Here is a 13,966-nt window from a genome sequence, read left to right as displayed (position 1 = left end):
CTCTAATCTGGATGTCTTCACATGCATCTCTTCTTGGGTGCATTGTAGAGGGTCCTCTGACTAACCATGCCCTTTTCGAGTTCTTAAGCTTGTTATGAACCTCATAAAATAAGTTTTTGAAACATCATATTAGAAGAAAGACACTGTTTCTTTGCTTCTGTTGCTGTTTATTCAATTTCAGAATTTGCATTTTTTTAAACATACAAAGAAGTGGAAATAGCTAGAGATGGGTGCAGCCTTTTGTGTGTCTGTTCCATGGCTCCAAAACAGATATAAACCAGATGTAGTTTGGAAGCTGGGCAATTACAGAAGTACAGGAGTAAATTCAAACCAGCATATCAGCTGGTTACATTTATTATCTTTAGGTCAGCCTAGTATTAATGTAGTCAAAGTTTCCTTTAGTTTTGTATATGGTAGAGAAGAGTTCAGCTGGCTTTGCCATAATACATAGCAGAACCCTCTTCTGAGAGAGGACATGATAAAGAGTCTTAATCTGAGTTTACCTGTAGTTTCCAAAGATTTTAATGCATCCCCACTTTATCAAAGCAGAATATACTAAAGGGTGTTCATGAAATTAAGATTTAGCTATTGCGCTTGTCAGCACCAAAGGCAAAAACTGGGCAACTTTTACTTAATTTAATTAATTACCAATTAACAGAAATTTTCAATCACTGATCCAGGTATCAGGAAAAAAAAAAAAAAGAGATAATATAAGAAGTTAAACACTCAGTAAACATCTTTTCCTCTCCTCTCTCAGGCTCACCTTAAGTCAAACACCCATCCTCCTTAATTCTTAGTCTCAATTTCCCTTATTCTTGCTGCAGGATACACTCAGTCCACCCCAATTCCTGCAGTGAAGCAGTGGGTGGTCCTGGAAGTTGGACTGTGTTCATAACAGCTGCTGCCTGTTGCTCTGTGCTCATTGGCTTCTTTCTTCTCCATGGTGCTTCCCACTGGTTTTCTTCAACTGTGCTCCTGCTTCGAACTGGTTTTCCAGGATCACCTCCTCCAATTTCAAGAACTGTCCATTCTGAAATGAAAGAAATCATGAAATGTGACAGGAGGCCTGAATGGATGAACAAGCATATCCTGATCAGCCTCAAATATAAAAAGGGAGCATGAAAGAAGACAGGGCAGGGACAGGTGACACAGAGGGAACACAAACATTGCTGTATTGTTCAGAGATGGGATTTATAAAGCCAAAGACCACCTGGAGTTGATTCTGGTGAGAGACATGAAGTCAACAAAAAAAGGCTATGGAGAATGTGGGTCTGCTGCTGAATAGGACAGCTGCCCTTTGCCAAAAGACACAGAACAGTACATGTTGTTCAGGTCTTCTTCACTTTGGTCTTTACTGGTAAAAGCAGTCTTCAGGAATCCTGGGCTCCTGAAATTAGTGGGAAAGTCTACCACAAGGAAGACTTACCCTTGGAGGGTAAGAATCAAATCAGGGAACTTCTAAACAGACTGGACAAGCATAACTCCACAGCACCTAATTGGATGCACCCATGAATGCTGAGAGAGCTATGCAGAGTCACTGCAAGGGCACTTGCCCTTCACAGATCTTGGTGATTAGGAAATGTTTCTCATGACTGGAAGAAAGGACATTTCAATTCTCTCATCTCTCTATGTGATATATTCCTCCAGGGGAGTCCTCTCTGGCCTGGGTCTGGAAGAGCTTCCTTTATTGATTTTATTTTTAAGAAAGTATATATATATATAGATAGATAGATATAGATATAGATATAGATATAGATATAGATATAGATATAGATATAGATATAGATATAGATATAGATATAGATATAGATATAGATATAGATATAGATATAGATATAGATATAGATATAGATGTATATATAGATATATAGATATATATAGAGATATATAGATATATCAATATAGAGATATAGATATAGATATAGATATAGATATAGATATAGATATAGATATAGATATAGATATAGATATAGATATAGATATAGATATAGATATAGATATAGATAGATATAGATATAGATATAGATATAGATTTAGGTATAGATACAGATATAGATATGGATTATATAGATATAGATAGATAGATATAGGTAGATATAGATATAGATATAGATATAGATATAGATATAGATATAGATATAGATATAGATATAGATAGATATAGATATAGATATAGATATAGATATAGATATAGATATAGATATAGATATAGATATAGATATAGATATAGATATAGATATAGATATAGATATAGATATAGATATAGATAAAGCTGATTGGCCGCAGTCCCAGAGATCAGACTCCAATCAGGACCTGAGCTTCAATGCAGTTGTGGATTGTTGGAAGACTAAGAGTATTGCCTGATCGCTCTTGCATAATTGAACTGTGTGAACAACAATCTTGCACTCTCTACAAAGAATTGAGTATGAATTGTCTTTTCTCTCTCCAAAATAAATCTGGTTTAAAAAGTCAGTAAATTGCACAAGGTAGGCACCAGGATCTGTCACTCTTTAGTCCCTTTTGTAATCCTTATGAAGTTTCCACCTGAATTATAGATTGAGGGAAAGGAATAAGCATTTACTTGGAAATTTGTGTAAACTTTTCAGTGAAAACAGGTCAATTGACCATGAAAAGAATACATGGAATTAAAATAGTTAAGAGCTGAGGAAAATCACATTTGTTTCACATAAAATAAATGAGTAAATGGGGCAGGAAGACACTGCTTAACACTATAAGAATGCTATTATGACAGACTACCCACATTTAGAAGTGGTAAACACTGTAGAGTGAGAAGAATCACATATAACTGCAAGCGATGTTATGACATTGAGCAATGCACAATCTTGGCTACATATCTGGAAAACAACCCTCTTCATCAGAAAATCTGCTGTAGAGCAGCAGACCTAACTCCACCTTAGTTTTCTGTAAGTGTTCCAGTGTCAGGCTAAGGAGAGTTTTGGGTGAAGTACAACACCCAGGATACACTACTGGCAGAAGGGTAATCGTATTCTTCTTGTTCCTGAGGACTAGGAATGTCACCTGTTTAAATGTCTGTATAGATGATCCCTGTCTCCTGATCCTGCAAACATCTTCCTATACAATTCCATTCAGAAAGCTGTGTCTTAAAACCAGTTTGGTTCCTTGCTCCAGACTCATCATACTCTGCTCAGTACTGCCAGTTCTTTCAGTTTCTAACCCAGGGTGATTCATAGTCATATTAAAAGAAAAAAATCAGTGCAACATGGTCTTTAAGCTCAGAGAGTTCATTCCCCTGATTTCCTTTACTCACCAATGTACTTAGGGAGGGCAACCCATGCTTTCTTTCACTGTTCTTCTCAGTCTCTACCTTGGAAGACAGAACTCTCATTCCCTGGCCATTCCAACCATCCTCTCTGCATGCTTTGTTTAAATTTGCTTTGCTGAAGAAAATGTAATAGCAAATGCATTAACCAGAGGTTAAATTCCCAGTGATGCTTTGGACTCATCTCCAGACTATGCTGAAAATATATCTTAGGATATATCTTAGGACACGTGACTTGTTCAGGACTGGTCCTGTCTGTGTTTCACAGTCATCCTCTGACTTGCTAATACCCTAATCTGCTGTAGCATACACTCTGTCTTGATTTCCAACAAATGAACCCCCAGTTTCCAATGGAAAATGTTACTATATACTTCTAGGTGTGTAACTCCTGCACCTTGATGATTTAAATACAGGATAGAAATCTAAATCACTTAATAAACAGAACCCTGCTGATGCTATATTTCTCTCTGCCTTGAGAATGGTTAGATTTTCCCTTTTTATGGAGAAAAAGAATGACCTAAACAGAAATACAAAGCATTGCATGTTTGCATGACCTCACCCTAGTCTTGTCTCTTTGGAAAGTACCCTACACTTGACATGCATTCCAAGTATACACTGCTTTGCAAATGGTTTTTTATTCCCTCTTCCCAGAACTTATTTTAAGCCACTAGTTAATAAACAAAGGTCACAACCTTACTTTTATGCACAAGCTTGCCAGTGTAATTGAAAGTGGGATCATGACCCCAGAAGTGGGTCTTGACAGACAGATGTTCTGAGATTCAAAACCCCTTCTGACCTCTTTTAACACCATTAAAGTCTCCAGTAGTGTGAAGCACATCATGAATGCAATGGGAGAAGATGAACCTCCACTTACCATCACTTGAGCAGCTCCAATGCACTCTGAAGCTCTCAGCCTGAGCAGTAGTCACATTGCTGGACTCAAGACATAACTCCTAAGTGTTTGCCCAATCTGCAATTAATAATAAAATTTTCTTTGCTTCCATACAGGGTGTTTTTAGGTGAGTACAATGAAAATAATATAGGAAATCTTTTAGTAATATACATGCACCTCATGAGTCTATTCTAGGCCTGTCTACTAAAGCTGTGAAATTATTCTAACATGCTGATAAAGTCTTTCCAGGCTTCCACTGGGATCATATGCATCATTCCTCCCAGATAAATTGCACTCAGTTATTCCTGTGGGCTGAAATAATTTGGTTTAATTACAGAACAATTCATGCCCATTCAGATAGTGTTCTGGAAGGAATTCAGGGACAAACATAGACATTTTCCATAGAAAAGGGTTAGAAAAAAATAGATTCAGACAAAGACCTGCTGTCACAAACAATAAGTAGGTCTAGGTCTGTCACAAAATGAAGAAATACCTTATAAGAGTGACTGTGACCAATGATGAAATGTGTGCCAGAGCACTCTGGTCCCACAGTTGCCTGGATAGTCAATCACCCTTCTCACTTGTGTATCCAAGTCTCCTTCCCAAGAGCATGAGATTGCCTTTCTCTCACTTCAGAACATGGCTGGGAGGCAAGGGAACATATATCCAGATCCTGGAGTTGAGAAGCTCCCTGGAGTAAACCCCTTTAGACAATGAGGCTGTGTTAGTAAATTATACAGTGCCCAGAACAGTCCTATGCACTGGAATGCAATAGTCTCCACAGTTCCTGTTAGAGGGCTCCCAGGTATGCCTTAGGTCTCTGCCAGCCAGCACCCCCAAATAACTCCTAGGTATGATCTGCAGTCTGAACATTCCCAGGATTGTTCTCAATGGGGACTTGATCTGCTTTCAGTGGACCTGAAGGAGGCAGAAGTATTCACTTTGTTCTTTCTGTTGTTGTGTATCTGCTCCCCATCAATCCTGTGTGCTCCAGAGCACAGAGACACAGACAACAGTGGTGCTTGGAGAAGGATATGCCAGCCAAAAGCATAAACTCTTGCTGGTGGTGGATCCTCTGTGACAAATGGCACCCACAGTACAGCTTAGCCCTTTCTCTATTCTGACTGGCAAAGGCAGTAGCCATCATTTTCACTGGACTTAGCCAGAAGTTTAGCAGACTAATACTTAACGAACACTACCCTAATAAGAAAATTTCCATCAATGTGACTAAAGTCTTCACTTGAATTATCAATATATCCTTTCATTCTATCATTTATTTTATTTCTTTCTTGAAGAGTAGCTTATGCCCAATAGATACTTTCTTCTGTCATGATGATAATATGTGGTTTTCCTTCTCCTCCTTATGATCCACTGACAGCCTTTCTTTCTTTTGATGCTGTACTCTTCTCTTTTAGTTTAGGCCTATGTTTTATCTCAGCAGTCCTTCTGAATCTTAAGTTGTTTTGCCACAGCTCCTAATTATTGTCCCAAATTTACCAAAAGGAAACTAACATGCCTCCAGAGGAATAGTACTTAACATCTCTAAATGCCTGCGTTTAGCACTTAACAAAAATTAGTCATCCTCTGCTCTGATACCACCAATTCGAGGTCTGTGGCTCTGAGCCCAGGTGTTTTGTTGGTATCAAGCCCCAGAAGACAGCAGGCAGGACTGTGCATCAGCAGCCAAGCTGTTGCCATTGCTGTTTTTAAACTGCTCTAGACACTGGGACCTTTGTTAGTATTTTTTCCACTGTGCTTCAGCACATATGTTCAGCTATAGAACAGCTCTTAACAAGGGGAGTCTTTTGTATTTGTCTCTGAATTTATTAGGCACTAGATAACAGTGCATAGTGTGAACTGCAACAGGCTTTTTCAGTCAAAGTGACTGAAAAAATACCTTCCCAGATGACACAAGTTTTCACTACAACTTTTATCCCCTAAAAATGAAAAAAATTAAAAATAAATTTAAAAAAAGCTGATCATGAATATTCATGACCACTGGAGTACACAGGTCTGGTGGCAATAGGTGCACTTGTAACCATACGGAGAGCTCAAACAGTGGGTGACAAAGACAGCACACACCTCTGAGAAGGCCTGAATATAGAATACAGAGGCCTGAATATGCAGTGGAATATAGACATTGGGTCATATGAGGATTAGAATTCCAGGATCCTCCCTAGTGTATTTTACAAGGGAAAGCAGACTCCTAGGGAGATCTGTCACCTCTGCAAGCCTCCCCAACCTGCTCCCTGCTTCTGGTCATACCTGCCTCCCAGAGGCAGCTCTGCTGTAGCTTTGCATGTGCACTCACTCCCCAGCCCAGACCTTCAGGATCCAAAGCTTTGTACAAAGGTCCCAAATATTGGAGTCACTGCAATGGCAACAGACCAAAAAGTCGGCTTTGTAAGGAGGAAAAAGTTTAGCAAAGTTCTTTTTCCCTAGCCAGCCTGGAGACCCCATGAACTTTTCCCCAATGCCCACAGAGATGCCTGCACCACTAGCAAGGAGCAGCCAACCCAATTAGTCCCTTCTTTTTCAAAAAGGACACAGGCCCTTGAGCCATGCCAGATGCGAGACACTGGGCCCTGTAAGAGCTGGAGCATAGACAGGTCCAAGATGGCTTGCTTCCTTTTAATTACTTACAGTTATAAATCTGAGAGCATAAACTCTGCAAGGCTAAACAATATCTTCTCCCATGACTTATTAAAGTTGAATGGCATGCAGCCTTGTTCTTTTGCCATGCTGTTTCACAGAGCTGTCTCAGACTGGTTGGCGAAAACTCACTTTAAGATGAAAAGCTTTTGGAAAGAGAACAGCACATTCTGAGCACATAACAAGTACTGTGAGGCAAGAAAGGCTTTCTCTTATTTTTAAAGATAAGCTCATTAAGGATTGGGCTTGTGTTTTGTAAGTGATGTTGCAATGGCAACAAACTGGTTCCTTAATAGTCCTAGGTGGAACAGACTCACCTTTTCACATCTGCTGTATGCTTCTCTCCCTGCCCAGATACTCTGTTCCTCTTACTGTCCAACCCACTGAAAACACTGCAGGTTGTGCATTCTCCCTTACTCTGCCTAGGAGTTTGGCTGATTGGCTGTTCTAGTCTCTCTCACTGAGTGTAAGGTGTTTTTCTGCTGAAGCAAAGGAGCAAAGAAAACATGTTCTAGAAGCTGTTTGCAGCTGTGCCTTATATATCTGTAGCTGTGCTTCTAATAATCCCTTCTTCCACTGCTTTCTAGTACTGTAGCATTCTGGTTCACAAAAAGCAAAACCACTAACAAAAATTCTGACCATATTTTGTTATCTGTCTACTGGATTTCCATCTTTTCCTGCAGTAGGATAACAGTTCTTGTCCTTTTACCCAAGGCCATCTCTCTTGTATCACAAGCCACAGCTTTACTGTTTTCCCACTTCAGATTAATCACTCTCCCTTCCCCAAACCAGTTCTTAAAATCCACCGTTCCCATCTTCTTCAGACTTGTCAAGTCTACCATTGGTATCAAACCATAGGAGAGAACAAGATCATGACAACTTCACAAGGATGTTTATAGCCAAATCAAATAATCTTGGGCCCCCATTAGAGAAATAGGTACAAATGACCATTGTGTGAAAGCTTGTCACTCCTTGTTTTCCTGCTCTGCCTCAAAGGTGCACAGTTTTGAGAGCTTGTCTGTTCCAGCATTTCCAGGTAGATTCCAACATGGACACGGGAAGCTTTTCTCCAGCAGTAGTGAATTCTGTGAATTATTTTGCCTTGTTCTGCTGTTTCCATGCAGAATGACAACAGTAACACTGTTATGGTCTGCATTATAATTGTACTTACTTAATTGCTACTTCTATATTTTCCACTGAACAAATGATGGGGGAGGGGGGGTCACCCCCTTTTAACTGGTAAATAAAAAAGAAATTACATGGTAATTTCACTACTTTGTCTTCTCTCAGACAGAGGACTAGCTTTCATTTTACAAAAACTCAGGTTGTTTTGGTCATTAAACACACAAAGTATATGAGGAGCCAATTGCTTTTCTTGACCTTGGTGTCTGAGATGCAGCTTTTCGAAACTCTTTTTTGGCTGCGTCATCACAACTTTTACAGGGCTGTGAAAAATGATGACAAAAATATAGTGTATTATTAGGGGAAAATACTGACTGAGGTGTCAAAAGGAATATTAACTTTGGACCCAAAAGGGACATTGACTGTGACATCATAAGAAAAACATTCTTAAACATTGTGTTCCAAACAGGAAAAATTAAGAAGTCTTGGCTTGAACTGATGGCAAATGTTGCCTTGCTGAAGCAATTTGCTTTTATCCATGCTACTGTTAATTATGTGTATATATACATGTCGATATAAGTGTTCCCATGAGAAAAAAAATCTTTTTATTTCCTAATCACAAAGTGGTAGCATCATATTTCACTCCAGATTAAAATATTTTACATTATCCAGATCAAAGTAAAAATTTCAATAACAACTGACAAATTATTTCCTTCAGTTGGGCAGATGAGAATGAGAAGAAAAACAAAAAAAGGGAAGAAAAAAGCCACAGAGACAATTAAAAGTAGAAGAGGAGAAGGAGGCAGCCAAAACAGAGCACAGATTTTATCAGATGGGCATACAGAGAAGCTGGCTGGCATGACAGTGCATTAGGGGCTGGAGAACAAAAACGATGCTGTGAACACTCTGCTTTGCTTTGATGCAGTGACTAGCCTCATACCTAAGAGGAGAAAAGACACTGTGTACAAGTGCCACACCATTTTATGAGCACTTGACATACGACATTAATCATTTCTCCTCACTAGAAGCAGCTTGCCAAGTATTGTTCTCTGTTCTGGGAGTGCATTCAATGAGCACTGCACCTACCTAATAGAGACTGAAAGCTGGCCTAAAGTTTCACTTTGAAGGTATTTTTCAGAAGCTTTCCTGTCATAATGCATTCATTTCTATAGGATTCAAAATATTTTGCTTTTTAAGAGCTACATGGGGACACAGGTATGTGGGGGTCAGTCCCTGCAGTTCGAATGTCCTGCTGCCAACAGGCTCCATTTACCATCAATCTGGGAAAAGATGGAAACCACCCAGACAACTGCATAAAGCTCTCATGGTGGGAAATGCCTTCCTGGTTCCTGTGGAGATCAGCGTGTGCCCTGAAGCATGAGATTTGATTACCTTGCTCCAGATCATAAAACTTTTAATGCTATTAGAAAGCCTTTAGGCTCTTAGGCATTTTCTTGAAATACAGCTACCATGTCTAGCTTGATGATCCCCTATAGAACAGGCCATGTGCCTGGTATTTCCTTCTCCTAATCATCAATCATTAATATCATCACATGAGCCCTGTACATAACCATATGCCCCTTTTCAAGAAGCAAAAGGCCACCTGGTCTTAGATTTCACCAGAAATTGAAAGGTCAGTCTCAAATTCAGAGCTAATAGGGCAACTTGCTTACAAGAAAGGTCTATTCCTTTGCTTCCTATGAGCAGCTGTACTCACACACCACTTGGAGAGCCCAGACCTTCCCTGTAGCAGGGACAGCCTCAGAGGGAGCACTCATATATTAGCTGTGCAAAGCAGGTCACCAGTCATTAGCATTTTGCCCAGAGGCTTACTCTCTGCCTTGTGCTACACCTGCTGCTCAGCCCAGGGGCTTGGATAAAAGCATGCCCTGTGAAGTAACCATGGTTTGGAGAACCTCAGGTCTAAGCTGTTCTGGGAGGAAAGGAAAAAAGAAAGAAAGGCAAAGTGAGGTAGTTTACTGTAGGCTAAGCCTGTGATCGTCTGTAGTAAAACTGATGGTCAAATAATGTTATATAATTTTCTTGATCTCCAGCATAACCACAGACAACTGCAGATAGTCTAGGGGAAAGTTTATTGTGGTTTTTTTGTTTGTTGTTTTTTCTCTAGCCCCACCTCCTTCAGATCACTTAGCTGTGAAGAGTTATTACCTTCCCCTAGATGAGAAAAAATGTTCTTCTTTAGACATGTTGGTACCCAAAGGTTTGCTGGAAGTAAGGACCCTGCATCTCACCTGAACAGATACACCTGGTGACATCTCCAGCAAAATCCTTGCTGCCTTAAATAAAACCAGGATTTCATTCCCTGGCTTGTTAAAAGCCTTCTGCAACTTCTCTACAATAATACCTGAGAAAGCTTAGCTCTAGGGTTACCCCCAAGGCACTTTTCTACCACTATCTTAACAGATTTTACAGGCAGTATAGTCAGATGGATTATACCAAACCCTGTTGGGGCAACTCATACATTGCCCTGTAAGCTGACTCTTTTCTACCTTCATGCAGCTTTTTAACAGTACATTGGTGTGCAGAATGCTGTGGTCTTCCCCTCCTACAGGGATCAGGGGACATACAAACAAAAATATTTGTATATCTAAAGTCACCAAAAGGTATGAAAATGAAAACAAAAATAATTATTCCCATATTGAACACCTGTGTAGATGGCACAGAAGAGATAAGACAAGCAATGAGCTCTCCCATACAGCAATAATTTCCTCCCTCTCTGTTTTGACATATAGCTGAGTAGGGACTGAAAGTCTTAGCAATTGCCAGGAAGAATATGCCATATCTATAAAGTTGTGCTGGAAGGTGTCAATATATAAATATATTGAAAATAATAAAAGTACAGCCAACTATATATTGGTCTACCTAAATATCTCACATTTTCAGAAAAAGTATAAATAATTGAGATTCAAATGACCAGCATTGCACGGGTGATACACTGGTATCAGAATGAGAGCGGGGGGAAAACTCCATCTCACAAAATGACTGGAATTAAAATGAGGGAAGGATAGTTGTTCTTCTAAGGGTTTTGTTGACTAAATTCTTTATGTTATCAAATCTTAATTTGATTTGAATTTTGTGTTAAAATAAAGACAAGAACTCAAAATTAAATTAAGCTAGAATAACAAATTTTGCCCAATTTTAAGATGACATCACCTGTTTTTATAGGGTTTCTAACTGAAAGCACTTTTCACCCATGACTTAGGTAATGGAGAGGGTTGACTGAGCTACAAAATTGAGATCTGGATTTTTTAATCTCCTTTTGTCTTCAAATTTTAAGAACATTTGTGGCAAGACTTGTTTTGACAGAACCAATTTAAATGGCTGCAGTTGTTTGTGAGTCCTTGAATGAATCTGCACTAGAACACTTTCCCTGACATGACACTAGACAAATTTTAATCTTCCTCCAGTCTTTGGAAAGGCCACTCTGAACCCTTTAGGCCTCAATCAGTTGTCACTAGTCTCAAGGTAGAATTATATCTTTCAGAAAACGTGTATCTGTTCAATGCAGTTTTTCTCTGTAGGAATCAAAGAGGTGCACTTTTTCTTTATGACAAACTTTTAATTTTTTTTTCTGACATCTTATTTATTCAGTTTCTGTATTAAACTGGGGCAATCTGTGAGAAAGTAATATCTGCTAAGAGGAGATCTGGAAAAAGCCAAATTAGAAACATTTTTTATGCCTATGTAATAATCGGTTTTCCTTTGAATTAGAGAAGAAAGCACAGGATAAGCAGGGAAATTATGGTACTTTAAAATAAGCATCTTATGAGGATTCTGTAACTTTAATTCCTTCCTATACATATAGAGTGAACCAACTGATTGTTGAAGGCATGTTTACTGAGGATTAATCTTCATGTAAAGGATGCATACTTCTTAAGCTTCAGAAAATCTGTTGTTAATGTTTGACTGGCATAAAACAAACCAAGAATAATGAACCCTTAAAATCTATATTGAAAGTGTATTGGAGACATTTGTTTCAAACTGTCACTGAAGTATTTCTTAGCTAATGGCATCAACATTTTATTTCAAAAATATAGAAATAATCACAGGCTCACATTTTTATTGCTTTTCACTGAAGAAGGCATGATTTGGGTAATTAGGTATGCCATTTTAGGTTAATCCCTTCTGTTTCTTAGAAGATGAAAGAGAGTTCCTCCCCATATTTGCATTCATTAAAACCTGTAACTATTGTCTACTGTTCATGCCAGCATCCTAATGACTTCTTAAAGCTAACAACAGTAAGGCTTGAGAAGAAAATCATTGATTAAAATAACTCTCATAAGTTTTCTTACTGCAGTAGGTCAGTAAAAACTTTGCAGGCGGCGTTGGTGGGTGGGAAACAGGCATCACTCTGAAGCTGTCACTACTGCAGAAGAGTTCATTGGTGCACAGCACTAACTGGGAATTACTTCTTTAAGGCAAGCAACAGAAGATTAACTTGTCCTCTTGAAATATTATTTCTCTTTCCAGAGGTTGTTGCAGAGCTTGGGTCAAGCAATGGGAAATGTTGTGTGGGTTCTGTTGTGCTGTTCACACTCTGTTGGTGCTGGCTTCTATAGCACTTACCTTCAGCCCTAGATCACAGACAACACATCCCACAGCAGCAATGCACTTACATTACATAATTGCAAGATGATCCTTGCGCTGGTTCACTCAAAAAGACCCCTGACCTCAGTGCTTGGGTACGTTTTGTTATGTGTAAAAGCCCACTGTCTTAACTCTGACTAGAGGCAATCATTTTCTTTCCTGCCTCAGTGGACCCAGGACTGACACTTTTATTTATCAGTTTCTTAATAGATTTGGAGAGGTTCTTGGCAAGAAGAAAGTAAAATAATTATTTAAATAAAATAAACTGTTTCTCATCCACATGTATTTTAAATTATATCTCATATCAATAAACCCTTAATCACACAAAACAAACAAATCCAGTCAGAAAACTATCACTGGGGAATTCTTGGGGCAATAAACATACTTCCAGAGGCATGTCATGTAATGTTAATAGTTACTTTATTAGTCTGTGCTAACTAGTGTGTTGATTTTTTTTATTTTTTTTTTTTAGATTCTGCAGCTCTCTGCTTCCTGAAAAACAATAAAGGCTTGGATTACTCAACAGGAAACAGTACTTTTTTCAGAAGAATTTATTATTTCAACCATTCTCTTACACTTATTCTTCTGGAAAACTCAACAGAAGAGCAGTTTTCTCCCAAAAAGGTTGCTAGAGTTTGTTCATCTGTTCCTGATGAAGAGATCCTCTTCTGCAGTTCCACAGCACTTATTTTTGTGTTCAGACTGAGCTTCCTCAAGATGAGAACAAATAAATATGTAAAAGCAAGTCCTCTTGTTGTGTATCTTAATGATCCCTTTCGAAAGCCTTAATTTAAAAAGTAATGTTGCTCTCATGACAGCAAATATCCAGAAACTTCACAATCAGAATCTTCATAAACTCGTGCTACAGAAATCCTATGCTTCATATTTGACAGATGTGAAATTGAAGCACAGAGTTTGAGAAAAACTAAGTCTGTTGTGTCTCTGTGGCTCAGTGATTTGTCAAAGATAGCACAGGAAGTATGTGACAGATTTTAATTTAGGTTTCCTAAATTTATGGCTATCATCCTGACCATCCTCCTACCTTTTCTCTCTCATCAGTAATATCACCACAGTGATCTTTACCAAGCATCAAACACACATTTTGAGAGGAAGTGGGAGGTAGTTGCTAAGGCTAAAAAGAAAGTCTATGTTTTAGAAAGAAAACAAGCCCCGTACTTGCCAGCTGGCATCCACAGTTAGAAAATGAGCTTTGCTTTCTGTTCTGGGTCCAATTATAAATGCTCTTCCTTGTGGACATGTGCAAAATATGCATACAGGAGAACTGCCACAAACTGGGCAAAAATGTAACCAAGCAGCCAGCACCACTGACACTTAAATACCCTGAGAACTGCATTCTCTGGGAAAATGTCTGAGGAAGTTTGAGAACATTT

At 38.8% G+C, this 13,966-nt stretch overlaps 1 protein-coding gene across 1 annotated transcript in view; it reads left to right on the top strand.

The window, feature by feature from the left end:
* LOC131577667 (uncharacterized) overlaps positions 1-13,364 on the top strand; it is a 60,457-nt gene extending 47,093 nt beyond the window's left edge. Inside the window, exon 4 of the mRNA XM_058835708.1 lies at positions 13,048-13,364. Within this exon, the coding sequence (XP_058691691.1) occupies positions 13,048-13,364 (317 nt within the window). The remainder of the gene's footprint in view (positions 1-13,047) is intronic.
* The last annotated feature ends 602 nt before the right edge of the window (positions 13,365-13,966 follow it).

The sequence above is a fragment of the Poecile atricapillus genome, chromosome 3 (genome assembly GCF_030490865.1).
Source record: "Poecile atricapillus isolate bPoeAtr1 chromosome 3, bPoeAtr1.hap1, whole genome shotgun sequence".
Lineage (NCBI taxonomy): Eukaryota > Metazoa > Chordata > Aves > Passeriformes > Paridae > Poecile > Poecile atricapillus.
This window is presented reverse-complemented; position numbering and strand designations above follow the sequence as displayed.